The 27,358-nt window shown below is 42.3% G+C and overlaps 1 protein-coding gene across 6 annotated transcripts in view; it reads left to right on the top strand.

Moving 5' to 3' along the window:
• The window catches only part of PTPRM (protein tyrosine phosphatase receptor type M), a 660,655-nt gene that overhangs the window by 529,569 nt on the left and 103,728 nt on the right, over window positions 1-27,358 (top strand). For 4 of the 6 annotated variants that reach the window (XM_040264647.1, XM_040264643.1, XM_040264646.1 and 1 more), the window contains one exon: window positions 2,040-2,227. In XM_040264647.1, the coding sequence (XP_040120581.1) occupies window positions 2,040-2,227 (188 nt within the window). Of the gene's footprint in view, window positions 1-1,328; window positions 1,341-2,039; window positions 2,228-27,358 lie in introns of all 6 variants that reach the window. The other 2 variants (XM_040264645.1, XM_040264641.1) reach the window with 1 other exon arrangement.

Here is a 27,358-nt window from a genome sequence, read left to right as displayed (position 1 = left end):
GCCTCACCTTGGGGTCTGAGCACTGCCTGGGTGCCAGTGGGTCTACGTGAAAGACTCACATGATTCGTTTTGGAGAGGTTGGAACAGAAGGTCCATCCACAGTGGAGGACATTTAATTATGTTCATCCCGAAAGGTACAAAACTGAGAGAATGAGAGGCACGGGGGGAAACTAATTAATGTTCCATTTATTTGAGTATAAAGAGCAAACCTTCCTGCTGGAGCAGATGAAAGCTCCAGGGATTCAGGGCTTTAGGAGGGAGACTAACGCCCCCTTGTAGAGCTTGGCAGTTGCCAAGGAACAAATCTGATGTGAAAATGTCCTGGTTTATTTGTGACTATTCTAAGAGATGGGAACAAATAAATTTCTAAATTTCAAAGCAAATCCAAATGGAAAAAGATCATAAAATCAACTTACCACCTTTTTTATTTCGTTTTTGTGTCTGTAGCCACCTTGTAGTGATCAGGTGCCATTTCAGCAGCAGCACATAGCTACACACCTGTGTGCCACCCTTCATACCATGCATCCCAGGTGCTTTGCGATGCACATAGAAGGTCCCAAACCCAGGCCCAGCTCACCAAGTGCCCTTGAACTAAATTTCCCTGGGAGCTGAACTTAGGTTAAACAGACAAAAACCCACAGCTGAATTCTCTATTGATAAACAATCTGGTCATTTTTTTTTTTAATTGAACATATCTTTTCTTATATGTTTTCACTCTTTATGCCTGAAACCAGTTTCAATTTAATGTTCTCATCTTAAGTGACTTTCTCATTATATTTTGATGTGACATACCCTGAATCAAAATGGCTAAAGAGATTCAGCATTGTAATGAGTTAACCTGTAAAATGTGGAACTCTTAACCTAATAACATCGTCCTGCCTAAGATATTTTTTAATAGCTACAATTTCTGCAATTCATTAATCTAATTTACTAGAAGTCTTCCATTAAAATATAGCCTCTTAAGGCTTATTTGACCAAATTCTGACATTAATTTCATAGTACAATTTGGTTGACTTGTTCAAGAAATTTAAGTGAGAAAATGTGTTGAGTACAGCTAAGACTTATTTAGTCATTACTTGGTTCATAGGGGATGAAAAGCAATTATGATACTATTTTAACCTCCTAATGTTATTGAGTGCTTAAATTAAGCACCTCCATCCTATGTGATGGGAGAAATGAGGCTTTGCCTTCTGACCACCTATGAATAGAAAACTGTAAAATTAAAGCACAAAATAAAAAATACCTGTACTTATTCACGTAGTATTATTGCTTATGCCCTGTTTCCTTTTTCTCCTCCTCTTTTCTCCTGATATGTATCTTCTTAAAAGTGCCTATAAATGGTAAGTTCCCCCATGCACCCACCCCATGGAGAAGGTGTGGAGGGAATGGGGGTGTGTGTCTTATCTGTAGATCCGGACAGAGCCAGCTGGTTCCGCTGTGCGTTGGCCTGCATGTTCGCTCTCATAGAACATCCCATGAGTGCTGTGTCTGTTCACCGTCTTTCCAGCTTTGTGATCCTGGAGCATGCAAAGTGACTCATCCAGCCCAATTGCTTTCTTCCCCCACCCCATTCATCTTGGATCTCGTATCAAGTTCACGTTTTCATCGCTAGCTTTATAAGCCAACCCATTCTGTGCACTTTTTCTTTGCTCACAGAACATTTGTACAGCGTTGATTTCCATCTTCATACAAACTAGTTCATGAATCTTCAGAGGAAAACAAGACTGGTTTGGAACCAGGCCTTGACGAAGTTTCAGAGCGAAACTTCGCTGAACTTTAGCGCCCGAAGGCTAAAGGATTCTTACCGATCAGCTTTGTGAAAACTAGAGATCGTTTGGACTGCTTTGTAAAAACAGATTCCTGCCTCATCCCCACCAGTACCGCCAACCCCATTTAAACCTGTAGACATTTAACTTTCCTTTTTTTGCTGAATCATCGCAGGGATCATGGCAGCTGTAGGTTGAGGGGATATCAGGTTCTCAGCGACCCCGGCATAGCCACTGGTTCCCCTCACTTTCCCCGTGACCTTCTCTTCCCAGACGAGACACACACGATGGCCAGCGATACCAGCAGCCTGGTCCAGCCACACACATACAAGAAGCGCGAGCCGGCCGACGTGCCCTACCAGACTGGACAGCTGCACCCCGCCATCCGGGTGGCCGACCTGCTCCAGCACATCACGCAGATGAAGTGTGCCGAGGGCTATGGCTTCAAGGAGGAGTACGAGGTGAGCACACACCCCGCCTGCACCCAGGCTCCCCTCCGCCTCCCTGGGCTAGGCACCGGGGGCTGTGCATCCTCCCCATCACGGGCGAGGAAGGATCAGCTGTTTCAACACTGGATCTGTTTCCATCCGGCGGTAAGACTTGGGAAGCTGGCCTACTTTAAATGGAAAAAGGAGGACAGCTTCCTCACCTCTTTCCTTATTCCGCACAAATACGCCTTGAAAACAGAAGCCTGCAGGCTCTCATTCCCCTTCCTCGTACCTTTCCAGGGTTTTCCTGTAATGAAGTCTGATGTTAAACCCCAGGAATTTTGAGCGTTAGCTCAGAAAGAAGCTGTCCAGCTAGAGCAGAGCCATTGTCGGTCAGCCAGTGATGTCTTGTGCTGGAGATAAGATGAAAGGAGCGGGGCCGGCTAGGGTCAGGGGGGACAGCTGTCACTGCTCCGACAGCTCAGCGAGCAGGTCACCGTCCTGGGACCCAGTGCGGGCAGCCCTTGAGGGCCTTCCCAGGAGCAGCGGTTTGTACTCTGACACCATATGAACAGAGTAGGCTTTACCCCTTTCACAGCCTCTGTCCTTAGCCGATTCTATTGGAAAGTCTTTGTCGAACTGGAGAGAATTAATTGACTGGATGAAGACTGGTTCAGAAGAGCACACCATCAGTGTCAGTGTGTGTATGTGTGTGTCTGTGTGTGAGTTTGTGAACTGGGTGAAGGAGGAGGCTTGGATTTCTGTTACCTTATTACATAAAATGAGTTCACAGTCATTGGTGAAGATAAAGTAGCAGCGTGCTTACAGTTAAAATAGGATTATACAACCATGTGGCTTTTTAATTCTAAGATGTTTCTGTACTCTGTCTACCTGGCTAGCTCCAAGTTGGAAAACATCGTGTCTGAAATTAGAGTATTTTTAAAATCAGTGTCTACCACCTCCCTGTACTTCAAGGTTCAAACTCTGCTTCTTTCTCCTCCTTGGCGTCCCTCACGATACCTGCAGATGCTGTAGTGTTCGGTTTAACTATCAATGACTCATTGCAGCAGTCAGAGCCCCACCACTGCTCTGCTTCTTTTAAGACCAGGTCTTGGACTTTCCTCGTGGTCCAGTGGTTAAGACTCTGTGTTTCCAATGCATGGATTTTATCCTTGGTTGGGGAACTAAGATCCCACATGACACCCAGCACAGCCAAAAAATTTTTAAAAAGAAGAGCAGATCTTTGTCCAACTCAAGCAAATACACAGACACACTTTCTTCTGTTAACACATATGTCTCACATGTTGCCGGTGACCTCAAATCAAAAGTCTGCAAAACCAAGGACGCTAACTTGGACCAGGCCCTCATAGCTTAGTTTAAGTCGATAAAATATGTCCAGATGAAGTTCTGCATTTTAGCCATCCTGAAATTCTGAGGTTTACCTTTTGTGATTTAATTTATAATTCAGTGAAATTGACTGCCTTTGCATATTTCCTCCTGCACTTTAAAAGGCTGGCTTAGAAATTAATAGGATTAAGAGCAAGACTTCCAAAAGCATTAATATCTTATGAAAGACAAAATTAGGTTATTGAGAAAATATAAGCCTAATGAATAGAGATGACGTCTTTAGTTCTAGCCAGTCTTCCAAATGCAGATATTGCTCTAAAGTTTATTAACGATGTTAATGTCAAAGAGATTAGTTATAGGCTCAAATAACAATTCATGAAATAACCTGAGTCCAATTTTTCACAGACTATTTTAAAATACCTACCTTAGGACTTCCAATAGCATACCATAGATGATGCATATTTGAAAATATGAAGAAAATTATTTCATTTTCAGATATCCTTATTCTGAATAAATATGATTTATAAGTGCAAACTGAAACAGTGTATAATTTTAAGCATGTTATAATTTAATGATTCATTAAGAGTTGTTATACTCTGAAATAAAATATTTTAGTAATTGCATTTCAAAAACCTCTTTTTCCCCTGCCAGCTATTCAGTGGATCAGAGGGGACTATTTGGTTGTTTTTTTTTTTTTTTCATTTATTTTATTGAAGTATAGTTGATTTACAATGTTATGTTAGTTTCTGCTGTACAGCAAATTGATTCCATTATGCATATATACATATATGTATACACATATATATATTCTTTCCCATTATGGTTTATTACAGGATATTGAGTATAGTTTCCTGTACTATACAGTAGGATCTCATTGTTTATCCATCCTGTATATAACAGTTTGCATCTATTAATCCCAAACTCCCGATCCAACCCTCCCCTAGCCCCCTTCCCCTTGGCAACCACAATTCTGTTCTGTACATCTGTTTTGTATATATGTTCATTTGTGTCATATTTTAAATTCCCTATGTAAGTGATATCATATATTTGTCTTTCTCTGACTTATTTCACGGAGTATGATAATCTCTAGGTTCATCCTTGTTGCTGCAAATGGCATTATTTCATCTTTTTATGGGTTAGTAATATTCCATTGTATGTGTGGATTACATCTGCTCTATCCATTCATCTGGTAATGGACATTTAGGCTGCTTCCATGTCTTAGCTGTTATAAATAGTGCTGCTGTGAACACGGGGGTGCATGTTTCTTTTTGAATTATAATTTTGTCTGGGTATGTGCCCAGGAATGGGATTGATGGATCACATGGCAACTATTTTTAGTTTCTTGAGGAACCTTTATACTATTTTCCATAGTGGCTGCACCACTTACATTCCCACCCACAGGGAAGGAGAGTTCCCTTTTCTCCGTATCCAGAGAGGCCTGTTTAAAATTAATACATACAGGTATGCTATCGTCACATTATATACCCTCAAGCTATACAATGTTACATGTCAATTATATCTCACTAAAGCTGAGGGAGGAAGTAAAAACTTTTCAGTGACAAAACCATTATCAGCTTTCTTTTTTAAAAGGAAAGGAAAAAATGCAAAGAGAATATGTACCAGAGAGGAAAGCAGGAGTTCATGGGAACACGCTCTTGGAAGAAAGACGAGGTGGGAAGTTCTGGTGGTGAGGTTCCCAGTGCTCGGGAATCTTCAGGTTACTAAGTGCTCCCTCCTGGGGGCAGGGAGTGGATGTCGGGGGAGGACTGTGGTGGCACAGAGTCAACCGGACGTGATGAGTAATGCACACAGGGGCAGACCTGCAGAGTGGCCTCGGGGAGAAGGAGGTGCCTGCTCTGTGTCTCACCTCCATCCTCAAATCTGAGCAAGGATGGCTTGTTCCTTGAAGGATGAGTTGGAGTTGGCCTGGAGAAGCGATAAAGCAGGATTCCAGGTAGACATGGAAGCCAGAGAACCTGAGCAGTCAGGGTTCTGTGAGTCTCTCCCAGAAGCTCAGACATCATTCTGGCTGCCATGGGAAGAGAAGGAGATTCAGGTAACGCATGCATCTCAATCTCATCTGCACTTGGATGGAGATCTGTTCATACAAACAGCTTAATTTTTAAATGTTGTCATACGAGACCCACAGGCACGGCTTGAAAGATAATAATCCACACCCCAAAAGTGAAGGGGGAGATGGGAAATGTATTTACTGTAAACGTGTAGCAGCAACTGCATCCCTCTCTCCCCATTCAGAAAGCAAAGTGATGTGAAGCCACTCAGTCGTGTCTGACTCTTTGCAACTCCATGGACAGTAGCCCGCCAGGCTCCTCTGTCCATGGGATTCTCCAGGAAAGAATACTGGAGTGGGTTGCCACACCTTCCTCCAGGGACTCATCCCAACCTAGGGAGTGAACCTGTATCTCCTGCATTGCAGGCAGATTCTTTACCCTCTGAGCCATCAGGGAAGACTGCAGTGTGAAAGCTTGGCTTCCACAATTGTCGAAGCCGTGAGTTACTCCAGTGCCAAAACATTTCTAGGGGAGAAACGTCAAGAAAGCCTCAGGTTGCCCCCATGACTCAGTACCATCACCCAGCCAATCGGTTTCCTTCAATTCATGGATGTCAGAAAACACCAGCCTCATAAACTATAAAATAATTGTAAACCAGTGAGTTTCTCTCTGTTGACACTGTCTGAACCAATTCGTCTTTATCTTTTCCAAGAAAGAACTGTCTGAAAACTGGCCTCAACCCTGGAAGGGTTCATTACCACTCGAGGAGCCGACACAGAAGTGTGTCCAAACCATAGGGAAAACACGGTGGGGACGAGAGAGAGCAGCAGCGGGTGCAGGGTTTTTTATTTGATTTTGTTCTAACAAGACCGTCATATGGCATCTCTCACCAGGGAAATGCAATAATTTGATTCCAAAGAAACTCAGACATGAATCACAATAAAAAAAGTAAACAGGCAGAATTGGGCAGAAAACGGCACATTGTCAGCAGAGATGGGACGGAGGGTCTCAGGAGACAGACTCAGCAGAGAGGGCAAGTTTGTTTACGTTGCTGCCAAAAAGGAGCTGGTTATTCTTCCCCCAGAGCACAGATCACTCTGTGCTAAGCCCTTGGGAGGAGCCGTGGGTCTCCCAGAAGTGGAGAAAGAAGAGGGCTGCACTCGGGGAGCACTGGAGCTCTGCGCCAGCCGCCCCTGCAGACTCCCAGGTCTTCGTCACCTGGAATGAAGATTCTCCAGCTCTGCCCCTGGCCGGGAAGCACTGCCCCAGACACGGGGGCTGCTCCCCACTGCCCGACTGGTATGGAGCGGGACCCAGCCTCAGGGGTGACCCTGCAGAATCAGAGAGTGAGTTCCTGTCCCTCTGTTGTCCCGCAAAGGCCTTCTTTGGCCCTCAATTTTTGAGTTGAATCCAGGTGTTTTCCACGATCCAAGCAGAAAAACATTAACCTGAAGTGGGAAAAACAGTCATGTAATTCTGAAAGAATGTATGTTGCTATCATCGTAAAATTAAGATAAAGGAAGGACAACAATTTAAAACTACTCCCACCTAGGGCCTCCTGGAAAGCACAGATGATATTGTTTTATCAGCTGACAATTAATATTGCTCTGGGACACAAACATTTATTTTCCAATTACTGGATCTAAAATGCATGTGTGTGTACTCAGTCGCTTCAGTCGTGTCCGACTATCTACAACCCCATGGATTGTAGCCTGCCAGGCTCCTCTGTCCAGAGGATTCTCCAGGCAAGAATACTGGAGTGGGGTGCCATGCCCTCCTCCAGGGGATCTTCCCGACCCAGGGATCAAACCCACATCTCTTACGTCTCCTGCATTGACAGGCGGGTTCTTTACCACTAGCACTACCTGGGAAGCCTTCTGAAATATATAAACCTAAGTAATTCATGGAAACTACTCCTCAGAAAAATATATGTGTGTGTACATATGTCTAAATTTATTTAGCAAAGTATTATCCTCACCCCACCGACTTTTCTCCTGTGTGTTTCTCTAGGGCACAAACACAGATGATTAATTTTGTAATTGAACATGGAGACTGGTTTTTTGCTCATTTTACACTGGGGAATTGGAGACATTATGCCAAAACCTTCAGGCTCAAGTACAACCTATGAGTTTTCCCAAGGAACCTACATTTTTTTTAAATGTGTCTAACGTCTTACAGCTCCTTGTAAATCTTTTAAAAATGTATGGATTGTAAATTTTCCCCTCTCATCCTTCCCTGCTTTCTGAGTAAAACAGCTGATTTTTTTTTCAGTGTAAGCACAATGTTATATTTGATGCCTTTTTCTGTATTTGACATGGACCCAATAGTTGTGGCACATGGGTTTAGTTGCTCCGTGGCACGTGGGACCTTCCCGGATCTGGGATCAAACCCATGTCTCCTGCACTGACAGGTGGATTCTTCACCGCTGAGTCACAGGGGAAGCCCAACCTCTCTTTTTGGAGCTTCCCAGGTAGCACTAGTGGCAAAGAATCTGCCTGCCAGTGCAGAAAATGCAGGTTTGATCCCTGGGTCGGGAAGATCCTCTGGAGAAAGAAATGGCAACCCAATCCAGTATTCTTGGCTGGAAAATCCATGGACAGAGGAGCCTGGTGGGTACAGTCCATGGGGTTGCAAAAAGTCAGACATGACTGAGCACACGGCAACGTATTTGGCAAAGAGTCACAAGCTAAGAAGAAATTGTCATTAAAAAGCCTCACTCACCCTCTCAAATCTGGTATCTTTTCTTTCTTTTTTTTTAATTTACTTGATTCTCATGTCAAGGAAGCCAGTGAAAACTATAAAGGGAACACCACTCCCTGAAAACCCACCTGCTCACCTGGGAGTGTGTCAATCGCTCAGTCGTGTCCGACTCTTTGCAACCCCATGGACCGTAGCCCTCCAGGCTCCTCTGTCCATGGGATTCTCCAGGCGCAAATACTGGAGTGGGTTGCCATTCCAGTTCTAATTCCTGTGGAGAGGCCGTGAGACAGGAAGGCCCTCAGCTGGGAAGACAGGCTGCATCCTCAGGTGGGTGCAGCGGGTCTGGCGAGGAGAGCACCCCAGGCCTGGTCCCTTCCCATGGGGCACTAGTGGGCACAGTTGCAGGTGCCTCTAGAAAAGCTCTAAGAATAGTGCCCAGCTGCCCCTTTGTTGGGTTTTGAAAGCAGAGGCGGGCAGGGGAATGAGAGCTGCCTTTTGTGTTCTCACCTGGTGGGACTGTCGCCAACGCAGCGAGTCCGTGCTTGTGCGCTGTCCAGGGTGGAGGCAGCCCTGCGCTCACCTCCAGCCCACACGCTCTTCAGATGCGATTTTCAGTTCCCGGTTCATATTCTAAGGCACCAGCTGAGCCCATCAATTGCCACAATCAGTGCAGGTTATTTTCTGTCCCACAGGGTACAAAATAAACAAAACAAAACCATTGAAAGCCAAGGATGGGGAGACGGGGAGCCTTGGCGAGCGCTGCATATACATTAAGAATCACAACAGCTGCGCCTCCAATGGCTGCCGCAGCCAAGTGAGTTCTGACATGTTTTTTTCCTTTAATTATTATGGGGCTACTGAGCCAGGTCCATAAGAAGATAAAAACTTGCATCTCAGATTTCGAGGTTGCTTCAAGCTGTTTGGGGCAAGTCGACTGTATGTGTTTGCGAATACTTTCTTAGTAGGTGAAAATTTCAGCATAATTTAAATAAGAGCAGCAGTTGGTTTTTCTTCGAATATTTGGTAGATTGTTTTCCCCTAAACTACAAATATAAACGTGTTTTTATTTGTCATGGGCTCCATTGTGTCGTATTTGCTTTCAGGACCTCTGATGTGTTAGGTTAATTTTTTTAATCTGGCTTCCTCTTGCCCATGCCCCTGATAATACCATGGAATCAGGAAATGTAGTTTGTTGTTGTGTTAGTAGCTCAGTCATATCTGACTCTTTGAGACCCCATGGAGTGTAGCCCACCAGGCTCCTCTGTCCATGGGACTCTCCAGGCAAGAATACTTGAGTGGGTTGCCATTTTCTTCTCCAGTGGATCTTCCCGAACCAGGAATCAAACCTGGGTCTCCTGCATTGCAAGCCTTATTATTTCTTCTGACTTTCCATCCTCTTGCTGATTTCAGTTCATGGTGGGAGACAGTTTCCAGTTGGTTTGAAGTAGTTCCCATCAGCTGTCTGGTTTCCACATTGAAACCAGTGATTAGAATTATCTTCATCTCCCCTGGGAGGGGGAGAGCACTCTCCCCACTGGTTAACATGCTTTTAGTGTCAGATGCTGTTAGATCTCAGGACCTGGCCCAGCAGGGACATCAGGAGCCCGTGTCCCAACACCTCAAGGGTACCAGGCATCAGCTGGATGCTGCACCACCCACTGACCTGGCCCAGTTGCTTCAGCAGAACTGTAGTGCCCCTCACCCATCTCCACTCGCACCTCCCAGGTCCTTCCTGCTTCTCCTCCCACCGTGTCCAACAGTAGCCCATCCTCTGTGAGCCCACTGGCTGCCCTCATTGCTTGCCCCCCACTTCTTGCAATAGTCCCCTAACAAGAGTCCCTTGGCCAGCAAGGAGACGAAGCCAGTCAATCCTAAAGGAAATCAACCCTGAATATTCATTGGAAGAACTGATGCTGAAGCTGAAGCTCCAATACTTTGGCCACCTGATGCAAAGAACTGACTCATTGAAAAAGACCCTGATGTTGGGAAAGATTGAAGGCAACAGGAGAAGGGAGCGACAGAGGATGAGATGGTTGGATGGCATCACCGACTCAATGGACATGAGTTTGAGCAACTTCAGAAGACAGTGAAGGACAGGGAAGCCTGAAATGCTGCAACCTCTGGGGTCACAAAGAGTCAGACATGACTGAGCGACTGAACAACAACTCATCTCTTGACATTTGATCTCCGTGTTCATATCCACCCTCCACTCTGCAGTGAGTTTTCTTTGGGAAACACAGATGTTATCCCATGTGAGACTAAAACACCTGCTCTGGATTCTGTACAAAAATGGGCACCTCCTTAGCAGAGGTGCTCAGTTCACAGCTGTGGCCCCGGCCCATGCTCTGGGCTCCTCTCTAACTGCCTGCAGCCGCTGCCTGCTGTGCACCTCAGGGTCAGCTCCTCTGAATGCCTGGCGCTCTCACCCCCTCAGCACCTCGCTCTCTCTGAGCCACACTTCACATCTTGGTTTCTGCCTGGAGGGACTCCCAGCTCCCTCTCCACCTGCCAAACCCCTTCAGACCCAGTGCAGATGGTACCTCCTCCTGACATTTTCCCCGACCTCCCAGTCAGAGACACCAGTCTGTCCAGGGTCTCATAGCTTGGCATTTGAATAACATAGTGGGCATTGATAATACAGTGGGCAGTGTATTAACAAAATAGGGAAAGCTATATATTAATTGATTATCCAATAGATATTTGAGAAACACTGATGGAAACAGTGAGAGGCTATTTTGGGGGTCTCCAAAATCATGCAGATGGTGATTGCAGCCATGAAATTAAAAGATGCTTGCTCCTTGGAAGAAAAGCTATGACCAACCTAGACAGCATATTAAAAAGCAGAGACATTACCGACAAAGGTACGTCTGGTCAAAGCTATGGTTTTTCCAGTAGTCATGTATGGATGTTACAGTTGGACTATAAAGAAAGCTGAGTGCTGAAGAATTGATGCTTTTGAACTGTGGTATTGGATAAGACTCTTGAGAGTCCCTTGGACTGCAAAGAGATCAAACCAGTCCATCCTAAAGGAAATCAGTCCTGAGTTTTCATTGGAAGGACTGATGCTGAAGCTGAAACTCCAATACTTTGGCCACCTGCTTCGAAGAAATGACTTATTGGAAAAGACCCTGATGCTGGGAAAGATTGGAGGCGGGAGGAGAAGGGGACAACAGAGGATGAGATGGTTGGATGGCATCACCAACTCAATGCACATGAGTTTGAGTAAACTTCGGGAGTTGGTGATGGACAGAGAAGCCTGGCGTCGGACGCAGCTGAGCAACTGAACTAAACTGATAAATATGTTCCTTTACATTTATTGAATTGATTTCTGTGTATTTCATCACATACACTCCTAGAAGGGAAAATGAAATTAAAGATGGATGGAACTATTAAAAATATATGCTCAGAATGGTACACATCATGACATAGAATCAAGCGGGTTAGCAACATTCAACCAGAAAAAAACTCTGCTGGATGACTTGAACCTTATCAATACTGATGGCTTAAAAATGGGAAGATGAATGGCATGGTTCCATCTGATGGTTTTACTCACTGTATGCCAACCACATGTTTTAAAAGTGGGAGTATTTTTATTCCCTATATGCTTTCATGCTTTTTTGGTCCTTGATAGAAATAATGTAGAATTATCTAGTGACTTCAGTACATTTCAAAACATTACTATTGCAAGAGAGAAACTGTATTATCATAGACTGTGTATATCATAGACTGTATATATCACAGATTCAGAGTTCAGAAAGGCGATTTGTGTTACCATGGGCTTATGAAGGCTTCCAGGCGTGGACTTTTCATGAAGTTTCCCGTGGTTCCTAGAATGTCAATGAAGATGTTGATGGTGCCTACCTTGGTCTAATCCCTTATGTGAACTCACTCTACAAAGACACACACACAGGTAAACAGGGAGAAAGATGTATCTTTCTAATCACAATGCTATTAAGTCATTATCACACCCATTTTAGAGATGAGGGAGTGACTCAGAATTAAGTCTCTTGCCCAAGATCATCCTGCCCTGGAGTGGGGGGATTTCCCCCAGACTCTGTTGGCTCCCTGCTGTTTCCCCTGCACCGCCAACTTCCTCCTGCAACACCAGGAAATTCAGCCCTACAGAAGGCAACCTTGTGTTTTATTGATTCGACTTGTGATTTCATGGCAGGAGCGTTGTCCTCCTCTGAGCAGTTCTTTGTGCTTTGAAGTGCTCTGTCCTTTGGCAGAGCATCCAACCAGCCCCGGGGGCCCTGCTGACAGCGCCAGCTCTGGTTCGTTTCAGAATCTCCACATCAGCAGATGCTGCCTGTTAACCTCTCTCAGTGTCTCCACTCCGAGAGCACGGTCACTCTGACATCGCTCCTCTCCTGCTCTAGCTTTTCCTTGTAATGAAATGCACAGAAATTATCCTGCACAATATCAGCCACCTGGCTCGTCAGAGACCCACCAGGACCAGGTGTAAGCTCAGAGGCTTGGATCCCATACCCTGCCTCCCTGGATTGTTGCATGACCGCCAACCAGCCCAGGAGAGGGAGGGAGAAGAGGAAGTGTAGACGCGAGCTGTGCATGGTTTTCTCAGAGATCCTCTCTGAAGAGGTTCTGGACATGGTGGACTCTTTTTCCAATGAGGTTATACAATACAGCAGTGACCACCTTGTGAACTGGATCTCTGACTGCTCAAAACCAAGATGACACCTCTCATCTTTGACTAAATGCTGCGAAAAATAACGAGTTGAAAAGGAAATTACTTTTTTTCAAAGTAGTTCTGGGAAATACAAAGGACAGTGGATTGGCAATGAGGAAACTGGGTCCCACGTCTTCAACCTTGCATGTCACTGAAGAGTCCCTGGAAGACCCTGACCTGGGCCCTTGAATGAATCATCTTCACTGAAGCAGCTGGGTTGGTTCTGAAGACCACGTGTTCTCTAGAGTCTCTGTAGACCACGTGGTCACTAGAGTCTCTGTAGCATTAGTTGAGCTGTTGCCTTGGTGATGCTGGACTCCCAGCTTGGTAGATGTACCTCCATGAATGGGATGTTTCTGGTTGATGTATCTCCATCTCCATGGATGGGATGGCCTCCAGTGGGCAGTCCTGACCAGCTGTCACTGGTGTGTAGAGGGCCATCGCCTGGGACCCACGGGCACTTCTCTGGACCCCTCTCTCCAGTTTTGAGTTTATTCAGCATTTCTAAATGAGGGCATTTCTATCCTGGTGTGCCCTTCCTTGCTTTTCCCCCTCTCTCATCCCCATCTCCTACTCCCACTGCTAACCCCCACCCCATCTCCAAAACCCTGGGAATGCCGGATGGAGAGGATGCGGTAGTGATGTCAGACATTTCTGTGTCAGGTTCTCACCATGCCTGTAAAATGTCTATGATCAGAGTTCCATTCCACCTCTGACTCCCACTGTCCCCTGAGTAATAAAGAAATGTATGAATTAGATGTTTGAAATTCATTTATTTCACACTTTATGTCATGTAAATCCACATTCAGTTCAGTTCAGTTCAGTCGCTCAGTCGTGTCTGACTCTGCTTTATTGTTACATTTATTATTCAGACGAAAATAATATTGAATCAGAGGCTGTAGCTTTTTTGACCTGTTCTGCCTCTGAAAACAGAACCTGCTGACTTTTCTAACTTCTTCTGTTGCATCTTCTGAACAGAAGTTTTATGTCCACGATGGTCTTCACCTATTATTCAGCATCTTAGAAAATTTTTCAGCACCTCTTCACTCCCTTTATCTTCTATTGTTGCCCTTTAGGGGCATGCGAAAAACCTTTTATCTGTTTACTTCAGGGAAATTATACAAGAGATACTGAATAATTATAATGCATTCAGTGTTAATTAAAATGTACAGCATATGTTTTTATATGTATTGTATTTATGCTCTTTAGGTAATTATGCATTTGTGTTCCTTGCCAATTTTATGGCTAAAATATTTTACTTGGCTGATTACTAAGTGTATTTTAAGCTTACTTCTTGAAACATGAAGAGAATATACTATAAATCCAATTAACATAATTTATCTGCCTAAAGAGAATGCTTTCTTTTATTTTTTCTCTATTTTAATGATGAAAAACACTTGTAAGGAGGCAGAGTAACAAAATATGCTTTTATAGGTTTCTGAGTCCCAGTTTTATCATTGTTTTCCTCTAAAAACAACACATAATTTTTGAAAGAAATTTGGAAATTTTAAGAAAAGTGTAAAGAGAAAAAGACAATAAAACCCACCCATAAACTTACTCTCAGTTTCAGTAGGTTTCCATCCAATATGTTAATGCACTAGAATCTTTATATAAATAGTGTCATATCTTGTCTTTGCTGTGATCACTGCTATGGATAATTCTTTGGATTTACCTCCACTATTTTTTACAGATAGACTTCAAGAGGTGGAATTAATGGTTCAAAGTATGTAAAATGCTTATGATTCTTTATGCATATTGAAAACCTGGTTTCCAGAAACACTGAACCAATTCACACTCGTAAACAGTCTCCATGAGAATGCTAACCTCAAACACACCAGCTCTCAAATAGGTTTTAGTCTTTTCCTTTTTTTAAATCATCTTTGCCAGTTTGATAGGTGGAAAAAGAATATTTCATTATTGTTCCATTTGAAGGTGGACATGTCTTATATGTCCACCAATCAGGTGAAAATGTTCTTTTGTTAACTGTTCATACACTGTGCCTCTATTTTTTTACTTGATTGTTAATAGCTACTACTAACTTGTACAACCTCTTCTGTGGCTGCCTTGTTATTCTCAAGAATGGATTGGTTATCCTTAAGCCTTGTGTTCCATCATTTTAGAGTCACCTTGTCCATGAAAAATGTGGACGTTTTATACAGTCAGCTTCCTGAAAAACTCTGTGTAATGTTGTTTGGAACTGCACGTATAAAAGCTTGAGGAAACTGACTTCTTGGCAATATTGGATCTTCATCTCTCAATATGGTTTATGTCTTGATGTATTCGGGTCTTCTTTTATATTTTTCAGCAGAGTTTCAAAATGTTCTTCATAAAATCTCATACATCTTTTATTTATGTGTCCTTTTTTGTTTTGGTAGTTTTGTTTTTTGATTGCAAGTAGATAATAGTATGTGTATAAATATATAGAGATATGGGTATGTAAGTATATGTGTGTATAATATGTACATACACAAGCACACACACACACCTTAGTATATTGCTCCTTTGTCCAGAAACATTTCTCATCAATGTTGATTTCAATCATTTCTCTGTAGATTACTCTGGAGTTTTTCATGGAGAAACCAGGTCAACTTTCATTACTGACACTTTTCTTTATTCTTCGTCCTTATACATTTTATTTATTTTTTTCTTATTTATAAAGCTGACTAGAATCTCCAACACAACATTGAATGAAACTTAGGCTGGCATTCTTGTCTTGGTCCTAATTTTCAGAGAAAAGGCTTTTAATGATTAACAACTAGTTATAATTAGTTTGAGGCTATTCCCTTCCATTTGTGATTTATTAAAACTGTTTACTCCATTGGATAAATATTGAATTTGATAGAATGCTTTTTTAGCATTTATTGTTATACGAAATGATTATTTTATTCCTCTTTTTTAATATGTTAGTGTGGCAGGTTAATTAATATAATCAGCATTCTAATATTGAACCAACCTTTCTTTCTTAGGATAGCCTTACTTAGTCATGGTATGTTTTAAATATTGCTGAAAGCTGTTCATTAATGATTTTTGCGTCTATGTCCGTGAGTGACTAGTCTCTTAATGATCCTTCTTATATTTCTATTTTCTCATGTTAAGAATGAGCAATGTATCTGCTTTTTAAATAAATTAGGTAGCATTCTGTATTCTTTGTATTCTCTTCAAAGAGTTCATGTAAGTTTCAGATTATCTTTAGAACTCAACTACAAGACTGGCTAGGTCTGGCATTTTCCTCCTGGTAAAATTTTCAGTTACTAATTTTTTCAATAGTTATAATACTATTCTGGATTTGTAGTTTTTCTTAAGTTAATTTTATAGTAACTATCTTTCATAAGAATTGTGGATTTTGTCTAATTCTTTTACTCAGGGGTACACGTTTGTTTATATTTTCTTATTGTTAACTTATCTGTACTTGTGTTCCTTTTTTTCCTTTATCATCATTAATAGTGTTTATTTATGCCTTTTCTCTTTCTTCTTTCTTAACTTTACTTGCCAGCATTTTGTTGGTTTTATTAGTTTTTTCAAAGAAATAACCTCTGCCTTATTGATCTTTCATATTGCATTTTTTAAATTTCTGCTTTCCTGATCTTTACTCATTTCCTTCTACTTTTTTTTTTGAGTTTATGCTGTTCTTATTTTCAAACAGGACGCTGAATACATTGATTTTCAGTCTTTTCCATGAGAAGCATTTAGTTAAAACTATTAATTTGCCCTCTATGTAACAGTCAAATATCATTATCATTAAGTATTTTTAAATTTTTATCACAATTACTTCTTTGACCCATGCATTATTTAGAGCATATGAGTGCTTGAATGTGTGTGCTTTAGTGCTCAGGGCATGCGAGATTTTTGGTTTGTCTTTTTATTAATGATTTCTAACTTAAATGTATGATGATTAAAGAAGATTCATTGGGATTTTTGGACATTATTTAGAGGAATCTGTGGACATTAAACTTCCTTGTAGTCAATTTATTAAAATATTTTATGTATTCTTAACAACCATCTTAAGTGCCAAGTTCTCTATATTCTTCAGATCAACTTTTTAAAAAATTTGCTATTCAAATTTTCTGTATACTTGCTAGCTTTTTGTCTGTTTAATCTGTTACTGAAAGAGGTTCAGTTCAGTTCAGTCAGTCAATCGTGTCTGACTCTTTGTGACCCCATGGATTACAGCACACCAGGCTTCCCTGTCCATCACCAACTTCCAGAGCTTGCTCAAACTCATGTTCATCTAGCTGGTGATGCCATCCAACCATCTCATCCTCTGTTGTCCCCTTCTCCTCCTGCCTTCAATCTTTCCCAGCATCAGGGTCTTTTCCAGTGAGTCATTTCTTCACATCAGGTGGCCAAAGTATTGGAGCTTCAGCTTCAGCATCCATCCTTCCAATGAATACTCAGGACTGATTTCCTTTACAATTGACTGGTTTGATCTCTTTGCAGTCCAGGGGACTCTCAAGAGTCTTCTCCAACACCACAGTTCAAAAGCATCAGTTCTTTGGCACTCAGCTTTCTTTATGGTCCAATTCTCGCATCCATACATGACAACTGGAAAAACCATAGCCTTGACTAGACAGACCTTTGCAGCAAAGTAGTGTCTCTACTTTTTAATATGCTATCTAGGAGCTTTTCTTCCAAGGAGCAAGTGTCTTTTAATTTCATGGCTGCAGTCACCAACTGCAGTGATTTTGGAGCCCAAAAAAATAAAGTCTGTCACTGTTTCCATTGTTTCCCCATCTATTTGCCTTGAAGTGATGGGACCAGATGCTGTGATCTTAGTTTTTTGAATGTTGAGTTTTAAGCCAGGTTTTTCACTCTCCCCTTTCACTTTCATCATGATACTCTTTAGTTCCTCTTTGCTTTCTGCCATAAGGGTGGTATCATCTGCATATCTGAGGTTATTGGTATTTCTCCCAGCAGTCTTGATTCCAGCTTGTGCTTCCTCCAGCCCAGCATTTCACATGATGTACTCTGCATAGAAGTTAAATAAGTAGGGTGACAATATACAGCCTTGACGTACTCCTTTCCTAATTTTGAACCAGTCTGTTGTTCCATGTCCAGTTCTAACTGCTGCTTTCTAACCTGCATACAGATTTCTCAGGAGGCAGGTAAGGTGGTCTGGTATTCCCATCTCTTGAAGAATTTTCCACAATTTGTTGTGATCCACACAGTCAAAGACTTTGGTGTAGTCAATAGAAAGAGGGTAAAAGAAGCCATATATTTTGAATCTAAGTTATTAGGTAAATATAAGTTTAGAATTATCTCCCCCAAGTGAATTGACCATTTCCTCATTAGGCAGTAATATCATTATTGTTCATTTATTTTGTCTAATTTCAATATAACTATGCCAGTTACTTTCTAATTAGTATTTTCCTGGATATATATTTTCAATCTCACAATTAATCTCTTTAGAATTAATTGTGTCTGTTACAAATAGCGTTTTGTTGTTGTTTTTCAGTCAGTAAGTTGTATCTGACTCTTTGCAACCCTTTGCAAAAATAGCATGTAGCTGGATTTTATTATTTCAATTTTTACTTTTAAAAGTCTTACAGCTTTTACCTTTAAAATCTACTAATTTGCCACTTGGTACATTTTTAATTTGTTGCAGTTATTTATTTGAATTCATTTCTGTCTTGTTATTTTGTGAGTTATGCTTGTTCCATCTTTTTATGCTTCTTCCCCACTTTTTCCTGCCTACTTTTAATTAGTTGAATTTTTGTCTCATATTTTTCCACCTACTATTTTGGAAATTACACACTTTTTTCTTTTACTAGTCACTATAGAAATGTTAGCTTGTGTATTTTAAAATCTAGAATTAATTGTTTAACCTTCTCCTCTCAGATATCTTTTTTCCCCTCTAAATATCTCATGATAAGGAGAATCCGTGAAAACCAAGATTTCCTGGGATTTGTAGCACCTACAAAGTAGCATTTCTTTAATTTGCTCATTCATGAATTCAGCAGATGTCTGCCAAGGACTCTCAAAGGTAGACTCTAGGATTAAAAAGATGAATAGATCTGTGTGTATCCTGCAGACCATCTTTTTGTTTTCTCCTCCAGGAGTAATTAGGCATCTACCCATGACCACATCGCAACCCACTCCAGTACTCTTGCCTGGAAAATCTCATGGATGGAGGAGCCTGGTAGGCTGCAGTCCATGGGGTTACTAAGAGTCAGACACTACTGAGCAACTTAACTTTCACTTTTCACTTTCATGCATTGGAGAAGGAAATGGCAACCCACTCCAGTGGGTTGCCTGGAGAATCCCAGGCTCAGGGGAGCCTGGTGGGCCGCTGTCTGTGGGGTCGCACAGAGTCGGACACAACTGAAGCAACTTAGCAGCAGCAGCAGCAGCATGACCACATATCTTTTTTGATCCTGAAACCATATTTTCAACCTGGTCATCACGTAGTTCCAGCAGCTGCAGGGGTGCAGGCTCATGACCACGATGGCCATGCTTCCTGTACCACAGGACCCCACCCTCTTTGCTGTTGGTTCCTGATGGTGGTCATCACGCTCAGTCACCATCTTCCTGTTACCCAGGATGCTTTCTGCTGTAGCACTTGCGTCTCTCTTCTCTGACTGCAGACCCCTATTTCTGTTCAGTGCCTTTCCACAAAGGACGGACATGTCGATGGGCTGAGCTTCCCTTTCGAATTCCCCTTTAGTACAGGGATCTCCCTAGTCTTCGTCGTTCATGTTAGCTCTGATGTTCCTTGGAATCATGGTGATCTTGAAAACTGGGGTTATATGTTCCACTCCCTGTGCCCTGTCACCTCTTGTTCCCTGCTTTCTTGGACTCATCTGTCTTCCTCTCTCTCGTCTCTGCCCTCAGCCTGGACCTCAGCCAAGCCCACTTGTCTCCCACCGCAGCTTCGTTCCTTCCTCTCTTCCTTCCGCTTCTGGGTCTTCACACTGTGTATAAAAGCTCTAAACATTTTTGGTGTTTTCTTCTTTTTTTAATTGATTTTGTTGAAGTATAGTTGATTTACAATGTTGTATTAATTTCTGCTATACAGCAAACTGACTCAGATATATATATAGATATATATATACACACACATATTTTTTTAATATTCTTTTCCGTTATGGTTTATCATAGGATATTAAATAAGAGTTCCCTGTGCTATACAGTAGGACCTTGTTTATCCATCTTGTATATAATAGTTTGTATCTGCTAACCTCAACCTCCCACTCTCCTCCTCTCCCATCTCCTCTCCCCCTTGGCAACCACATGTTCTTTATGTCTGAGTCTGTTTTGTAGATAAGTTCATTTATGCCATATTTTAGATCTCACATAGCAGTGATCGCATATGGCATTTCTCTTTCTCTTTCTGACGTGGCTTAGTAGGCTAATCTCTAGGTCCACCCATGTAGCTGCAAATGGCATAGTTTCTTTCTTTCTTTTATGGCTGAGCAGTATCCCATTGTATATATGTATAGACCACATCTTCTTTATCCATTCATCTGTTGATGAACATTTAGGTTGTAAAAGCTCTAATTTTTAAGCAAGAGTAAATATCTGAAAATATCTAATTAATTGTCAGAGGTTGAAGGGATCAGCAGGTATGTTGGTAACAGCTGGTCTAGGCTTGGTCTTTTTATAAGTTATATGTGTAGGTCAAGGCTGCCTGCATTTAGAAATAATCCAGCCTGTCCTATAACTGGTGAGCAGGAAGGAGGAGAAAATGGAGTTGGATAAGCAATTTAAAACTGACAGAAAAGTACTTTGCTCAGTAACCCCCTGGAGTTTGCCTATTTTCCCCTGCCCTTAGCTAATTCTGAGCATCACTGGGGTGCCCACTGACTGGAGCATATTTCGGTGCTGACGGATGGCACTGGTGGATAGAGGTGGTTGTTTGAGCTGGTGGATGGAACTGGAGCCGGTGGGCGGAGCCAGTGGGTGGAGCTGGTTGGCATCGCTCATTGTCTTGCTACTCCATGCCTGGTTGGTGGGGAGTAAATCTTTCATATAGACTTTAGTGGTTTATGCTTTGCTTAGGCTCTAGATGTCCAATTTTCTTGTCCAGCTGTTTTTTTATGACTTGGCACAGATCTCATTAACACTACTGACCCCTTAACAGTTTTAAAGGGCATAGGGTGGGTTGCATAACATGGCATTTGATCTCTTTCACACTAAATAAAATTTTTAATTTATGAGTTTGAGTCCTAGTCATGATTACTGCCTTGGTCAGGTAACTTTAATGCTTTCCTTATTTTTAAAAAAGGCCAATATTTGACATCAGTGTTCCCATAAAATAAGTAAGTGATCCTTTATAATTGCCTTTCCAAAGCTTTTCCCATGCGACTCTCCCCAAAATTGTCTGAATAGTGGTTGTCACAATTCCTGTGAACTAGCACTTATGTCAGATAATTTAATCAGTGCTTGAACTGGGATGGCATTACTCTTAGAAGGCCATTTTTGAGAATGACATCCGTCTGAGCATTTGTTCTGTAATTAGACCTAGTAACCCTTTTGCCTACAAGGACCTTCAGAAGTATTTGTAGACATTCAGAACCTTCAGGGAGAGCCAGGGCGCCACCATAAGTGCCTGAGCACCCTTCTGGGCAAAGTTAGAAAATGTTGAGCAAGGATGGGTAAGAGTTGGAGTTCTCTGTCCTTAGGAAACCATTCCTGCAGCATCAGCATCAAGGCAGAGCTCATTGGGATTTTGATTGACACCAGACACTATTCCACCATCACATGTTGAAGGACCACTAGCAGGGTCTCCCATAATTTGTAGGACATGTGTGATTCTCCTTCAGTCCAAAATCGTTGTGAAAAATGTGTTTCTTCTGCAGCCTTCAGTGGTATGTTCTGTGGGGAAATGATGCTTCAAAAATTAGGACTTGGGACTCCCCTGGTGGTCCAATGGCTAAGACTCTCCACTCCCTATGCAGGGGGCCCAGCTTGGATCACTGGTCAGGGAACTAGATCCCACATGCCGTCGCCAAGAGTTCACATGCCTCAGCTAAAGATCCTACGTGCTGCAACTAAGAACTGCACAGCCAAATCAGCCAATAAATATTTTTTAAAAATTAGGACTAGACTTTAACATTGTGATTAAATTGACAGTAAAAATTACAGCATCTTCTTTCAGATATGTCCATTGGATTTATGAGGAGGCTAATAAAGAAAAAGGAAAGACTTTAATGCCTCCCAGAGACTCTCTTGTGTTTAGACCTTTGCAGGAAAGCAAAGAGAATAGCAGGTGAGTAAAGGAATTGCTGGCCATTCAGGTGAGACATAAATGAGGGCAAGAAATCTGAACATCTCAGGACACTTAAGTGAGGCCCATGTTACGTCTGTTCTGGCCTGTGTCGTCTCACTCTCTCAGTCACCTTTGCTGTGCTGGTTACTAAGTACAAGACACACCCTTTTTTAATTTTTATCATATCAGACTATAGTTGATTAACAATGTTGTGTCGGTTCAGGTGTGCAGCAAAATGACTCAGTTATAAATATACAAGCATCTATTCTTTTTCAATTTCTTTTCGCATTTAAGTTATTACAGAATATTGAGCAGAGTTCCCTGTGCTGTACAATGATAGGCCCTTGTTGGTTATCTATTTTAAATATAGTAGTGAAGACACCCATTTTTTTTTTAAAGAAAAATTCCCAGGTGTCCTGTGTGTGTTGCTGACAGAGGATGCCCTCTGTGATGGGTGCCCCTTACAGGGTGCCTCTCAAAGCCTCCAGCCCCTTCTTTAGAAGAAAGGATGTGTGTCTCCCCACAGGACTGTTGTGGGAACAGTATTCTGTGTGTGCATCCATGTTAGCCATAATATGCAAGCAGATCTTTCTGCTGTGACCTGGAACTGGGCCCCTACATTCTTGGGTCACTGCCAGAGCTTTGAGCCACCATTTCTGATGGAATCAGTTACTTGACTACCATCACGCTTGGCCTTCCTAAGTCATGTTGAAATAGCACTCACTTCCCTCTGCTGGGAAACCCCTAAACCTCTGGGTGGTTGGGCCGCCACCAGCAAGCTTCAGCTCAGCTCTCCCTGTAGCCTTCTCTCTATGATAAAATCTCTCACTCGATCAGACCATCTCCTCCTCCCTCATTCCCACACCTCTATCTGTGTTGCTGGTGTCACTCGCCTGCGCTCGGAGTCCAGTCCCGTCTCCCTGAAGCCTCCCTGCCCCACCACCCACCAAGTGCTCCCTGATTTCTCCAGACCTTAACAGCACGTGAAAGGCCATGCTACATGACTCAGTGTCTCTTTGTACATCACTTTTGCCCTCTGCTGTCTGTCTCATGACTGTGACCCTCGACTGTAGTTTTCCAGGGACGAGGCCATTGGCTCTGTGGTGTGGTCTGTGCACTGTTCGGCACTGGGCTTAGCCCCTAGGAGGCAGGCTGGTTGGCAGGGACAAGGAACTCTTTACAGGACTTTCTTTTTTTTTTTTTTTTTCATACATTTCTTCATCAATTGTTATTCTTTTTTTTTTTTTTTACTTTACAATTCTGTATTGGTTTTGCCATACATTGACATGAATCCACCGCGGGTGTACATGCGTTCCCAAACATGAACCCCCCCTCCCACTCCCCTCCCCACAACATCTCTCTGGGTCATCCCCGTGTACCAGCCCCAAGCGTTCCGTATCCTGCATCGGACATAGACTGGCAATTCGATTCTTAGGACTTTCTTTTGGTGTGTCAACACAGGCCAATGGTGCCCAAGTTTGACAACCAATCATTATAATTTTATGGTTTTGAAAATCATGAGAAGCAGGTAGTGGGCATTGTCATGGTGGTAGTTAGAGTAATCAACCTTTTTATTGTAATAGCAGCTGACATTGGTTGGGCATCAGCCATGGGCCGCCCTGGTCTAAGCCCTTCCACATATTATCTCATTTAAAGCTCACCACATCCTCCCACTCTGGACAAGAGGAAACTGAGGCTTAGAGAGGTCCGTCTTTTGCACGTCACAAAGTTCACGTGGGGAGCTGGATTTGAACCCAGACAGCTGTACCTTTTAGGTACAGTCAGGGTCAGAATCTCCCTCCCCACCATGCTTTAACCCTTAAGATATGAAGAGGTAGAAATCAGACAGTTGGGACAGGGAGCCTATATATGTCAGGTACCCAGAAAGCTTGATAACTTGCTGCTAATTGGGACAAATGGCAGGTCAGCATTTCCTAAAGCATAAAGAAATGATGCTTTCGAACTGTGGTGTTGGAGAAGACTTTTGAGAGTCCCTTGGACAGCAAGGAGATCAAACCAGTCAATCCTAAAGGCAATCAACCCTGAATATTAATTGGAAGGATGGATGGCGGAGGCTCCAATACTTTGGCCACCTGACGTGAAGAGCTGACTCATTGGGAAAGACTCTGATGCTGGGAAAGACTGAAGGCAGGAGAAGGGGGCAACAGAGGATGAGATGGTTGGATGGCATCACCAACTCAGTGGACATAAGTTTGAGTGAACTCTGGGAGATAATGAAGGACAGAGAAGACTGGTGTGTGCTGCAGTCCATGGGGTCACAAAGGGTCAGACAGGACTTAGTGAAGGAACAGCAACAACAACAAAGAAATGGTAGAGAGGTTGGAAATTAAGTTTACTGACTGCATGACTATGTGATGTTGACGTAAGAACTTTCACCTTGTGAACTGACCTTGCTTTATTCATACCATGTTTATGAGTTTCCATTGATTTGAAAATCTTAAGAGTGAGATGAAAGTGTAGATTTGGTCCAGTTAACACTCGAGGAGTCAGAGGAAGGAGGCTTAAAGAGACCCAGGAAATTTGTCCTTTGGCGCTGGCCATCCAAGGGGTGTCATACCCTTAAACATTGTAATACTTTTTCCTGACAAGTGCAACAGGTGTGATCAAGTAAAGCAACAGTGGAAAAGAGACATTGAAATTATTTGTCAGTGTTCAGTATGTAAAAATAAACATTTCAAAAATCAGTCTTCCAACTTTACAACTTTCAGAATGTAAGACAAATCCTCAAGACTAAAGGCAAAGCTCAAAGTGACCAGGATTTTTAAAAAGCATGCTGTTTCACGTGGATGTGGGTGTGTGTGCTTTGTGTGTTTAAAGTTCTTGTGGCGTGATGAGCCGGGCAGTGGTCTGTGGGATCACTCTTAGGTGGGCAGCCAGAAGTGCTACAGCTTTTAAAATAGTTTCTGCCTCTAGCTCAGTATTTTTAGAGCCTTCAGGTAACAGTGATTTAAATGGAAAAGACAACATATTTTGTGCGCCTATAACTTCACATGTGTAGGCAGAAAAGTGGGACAGGGGAAAAGCTATGGAAAACCATGAGCATGTCTGCACATAAGATTTGGTTTCTTGATGTGTAAATATTGCGTCATGACATTCTGATAGGCAGTACACATTCATTCTTGAGCTCTTTTTTGGCCAACATCCTGTATCTGCATCTCAATGCATACCTCCTATCCAAGCCAAGAAACCATCTAAATAAATCTCTGATGGACCTAATGAATAGAAAAGGCTGGAGTCTTTGTAAGATAATATTTATATAACAGAGCTTCCCAAAGTTGCTGTTTGGTTGTTCATTTGCTCAGTCATGTCCCGCTCCCTGTGACTCCATGAACTGCAGCATGTCAGGCTTCCCTGTCCTTCACTATCTCCCAGAGTTTGCTCAAACTTGTGTCCATTGAGTTGGTGATGCCATCTAACCATCTCATCCTCTGTCACCCTCTTCTCCTCCTGCCCTCAATCTTTCCCAGCATAAGGGTCATTCCCAGTGAGTCAGCTCTTCACATCAGGTGGCCAAAGTCATTCGAGCTTCAGCTTCAGCATCAGTCCTTCCAATGAATATTCAGGGGTGATTTCCTTTAGGATTGAGACTCATTAGTCTCCTATTTGGGGTGCAATGCAAAAAAATCAAAAACATCTGCTATCTCCTGGGCTCAACATTATAACATTTTAAAGCAGCTAATTTAACTTGAGTACACAGTTCAAGTGAAAGAAGTCACAGGACAAAAAGGCAAAGCTGAAATACATGTCTTCAGTGTCCTTGAAAGTTTGATAAGGTGCCATGCTCTCCTAAGCTTCTGTAGAACAGTAAGTGAGGGGCCCATTGCAGAAAACTAAATTATACATAAAGTCATTAAGCTTCCACCTTCACTTCTGATTGAGGGATTGTTGCAGGAGTCGGTGAGAGCAGAGGCAAATGAAAAAATAAATAAATGAAAGACCTGATCACATTATACATTTCAGTGGAAAGGTAATTGCTTATAAATTCATTTGAAGTTCTTGAGTACGTGCAAAATCATAGCTGCTAGAAATAAGAAAGGAGCCATGGGACATAGCATCCTTGTGAACTCTGCATGTAACCCTCAGACATGGTGGGCCCGAAAGCCAGAAGTGGGTTCCCAGTGATGCTGGAGTCTGCATGTCCTGGATAGCCCCAAACTCTCCTATGGATTGAAATGATCACTCTTTCTTTCTGTGGTTTTCCACCCAGAGACGTACTTCTGTAGATAGCACCATTTATTTCTCTTTTTTTTATTGATGTATAGTTGCCTTACAATGTTGTGTTTCAGATATATATGTATATTTATGTAGCTTCCGTGGTGGCTCAGGCAGTAAAGAATCTGCCTGCAATGCAGGAGACTCAGATTTGATCCTTGAGTCAGGAAGACCCCCTGGAGAAGGGAATGGCTACCCACTCCAGTATTCTTTCCTAGAGAATTCTATGGACAGAGGAGCCTGGTGGGCTATAGTCCATGGGGTCACAAAGAGTCAGACGTGACTGAGCGACTAATATATATACATATATATGTATATATTTCAGATTTTTTTCCATTATGGGTTATTACAAGATGCTGAGTAGAGTTTCCTGTGCTGTACAGTAGGTCCTTGTGGGTTATCTATTATATATATAGTAATGTGTGTACCTTAGTCACAAACTTGTAATTTATCCCTCCCTGCCTCCTCTGTTGTCCCCTTTGGCAACCATAAGTTTGTTTTCTATGTCTGAGTCACTCACTGTTTTGTAAATAATTTCACTTGTGTCATATTTTAGATTCCAGATATAAGTGATATCATGCAATTTTTGTCTTTCTCTGGCTTACTTCTCTTAGTAAGATCATGTCTAGGCCTATACATGTCCATTTATTGCTTGTCCAAAGCATTTTTGTAACTGCTGCTTTGGAAGCATGTCTGAATAGACAGACTCTTTAGGAAGGTTATAAAATCTCCTCTTCCAAGATCATATATCCTGGAAAATGTTCTCATCTGTCAAAGCTGATCTAAATGTGAACATTTTGAAAGGATGACGTGCAGTAATGACATCTGTTGAAGTCACCATCTACTGCCAGGAATATGAAATATGAAGGTCACTTATGTATAAGCCTTTGTAGCTTGGGGGCCCTCATAGCTCACAGAGCTGGAGAAAGCAGGAAGACCCTTGATTAACAGCCAGGACTCTGCAGATGACTGCTGCCTCT

The sequence above is a fragment of the Oryx dammah genome, unplaced genomic scaffold (genome assembly GCF_014754425.2).
Source record: "Oryx dammah isolate SB20612 unplaced genomic scaffold, SCBI_Odam_1.1 HiC_scaffold_22, whole genome shotgun sequence".
Classification (NCBI taxonomy): Eukaryota; Metazoa; Chordata; class Mammalia; order Artiodactyla; family Bovidae; genus Oryx; species Oryx dammah.
The sequence above is the reverse complement of the archived record's forward strand: the minus strand, read 5'-3'. Positions and strand labels throughout refer to the sequence as shown.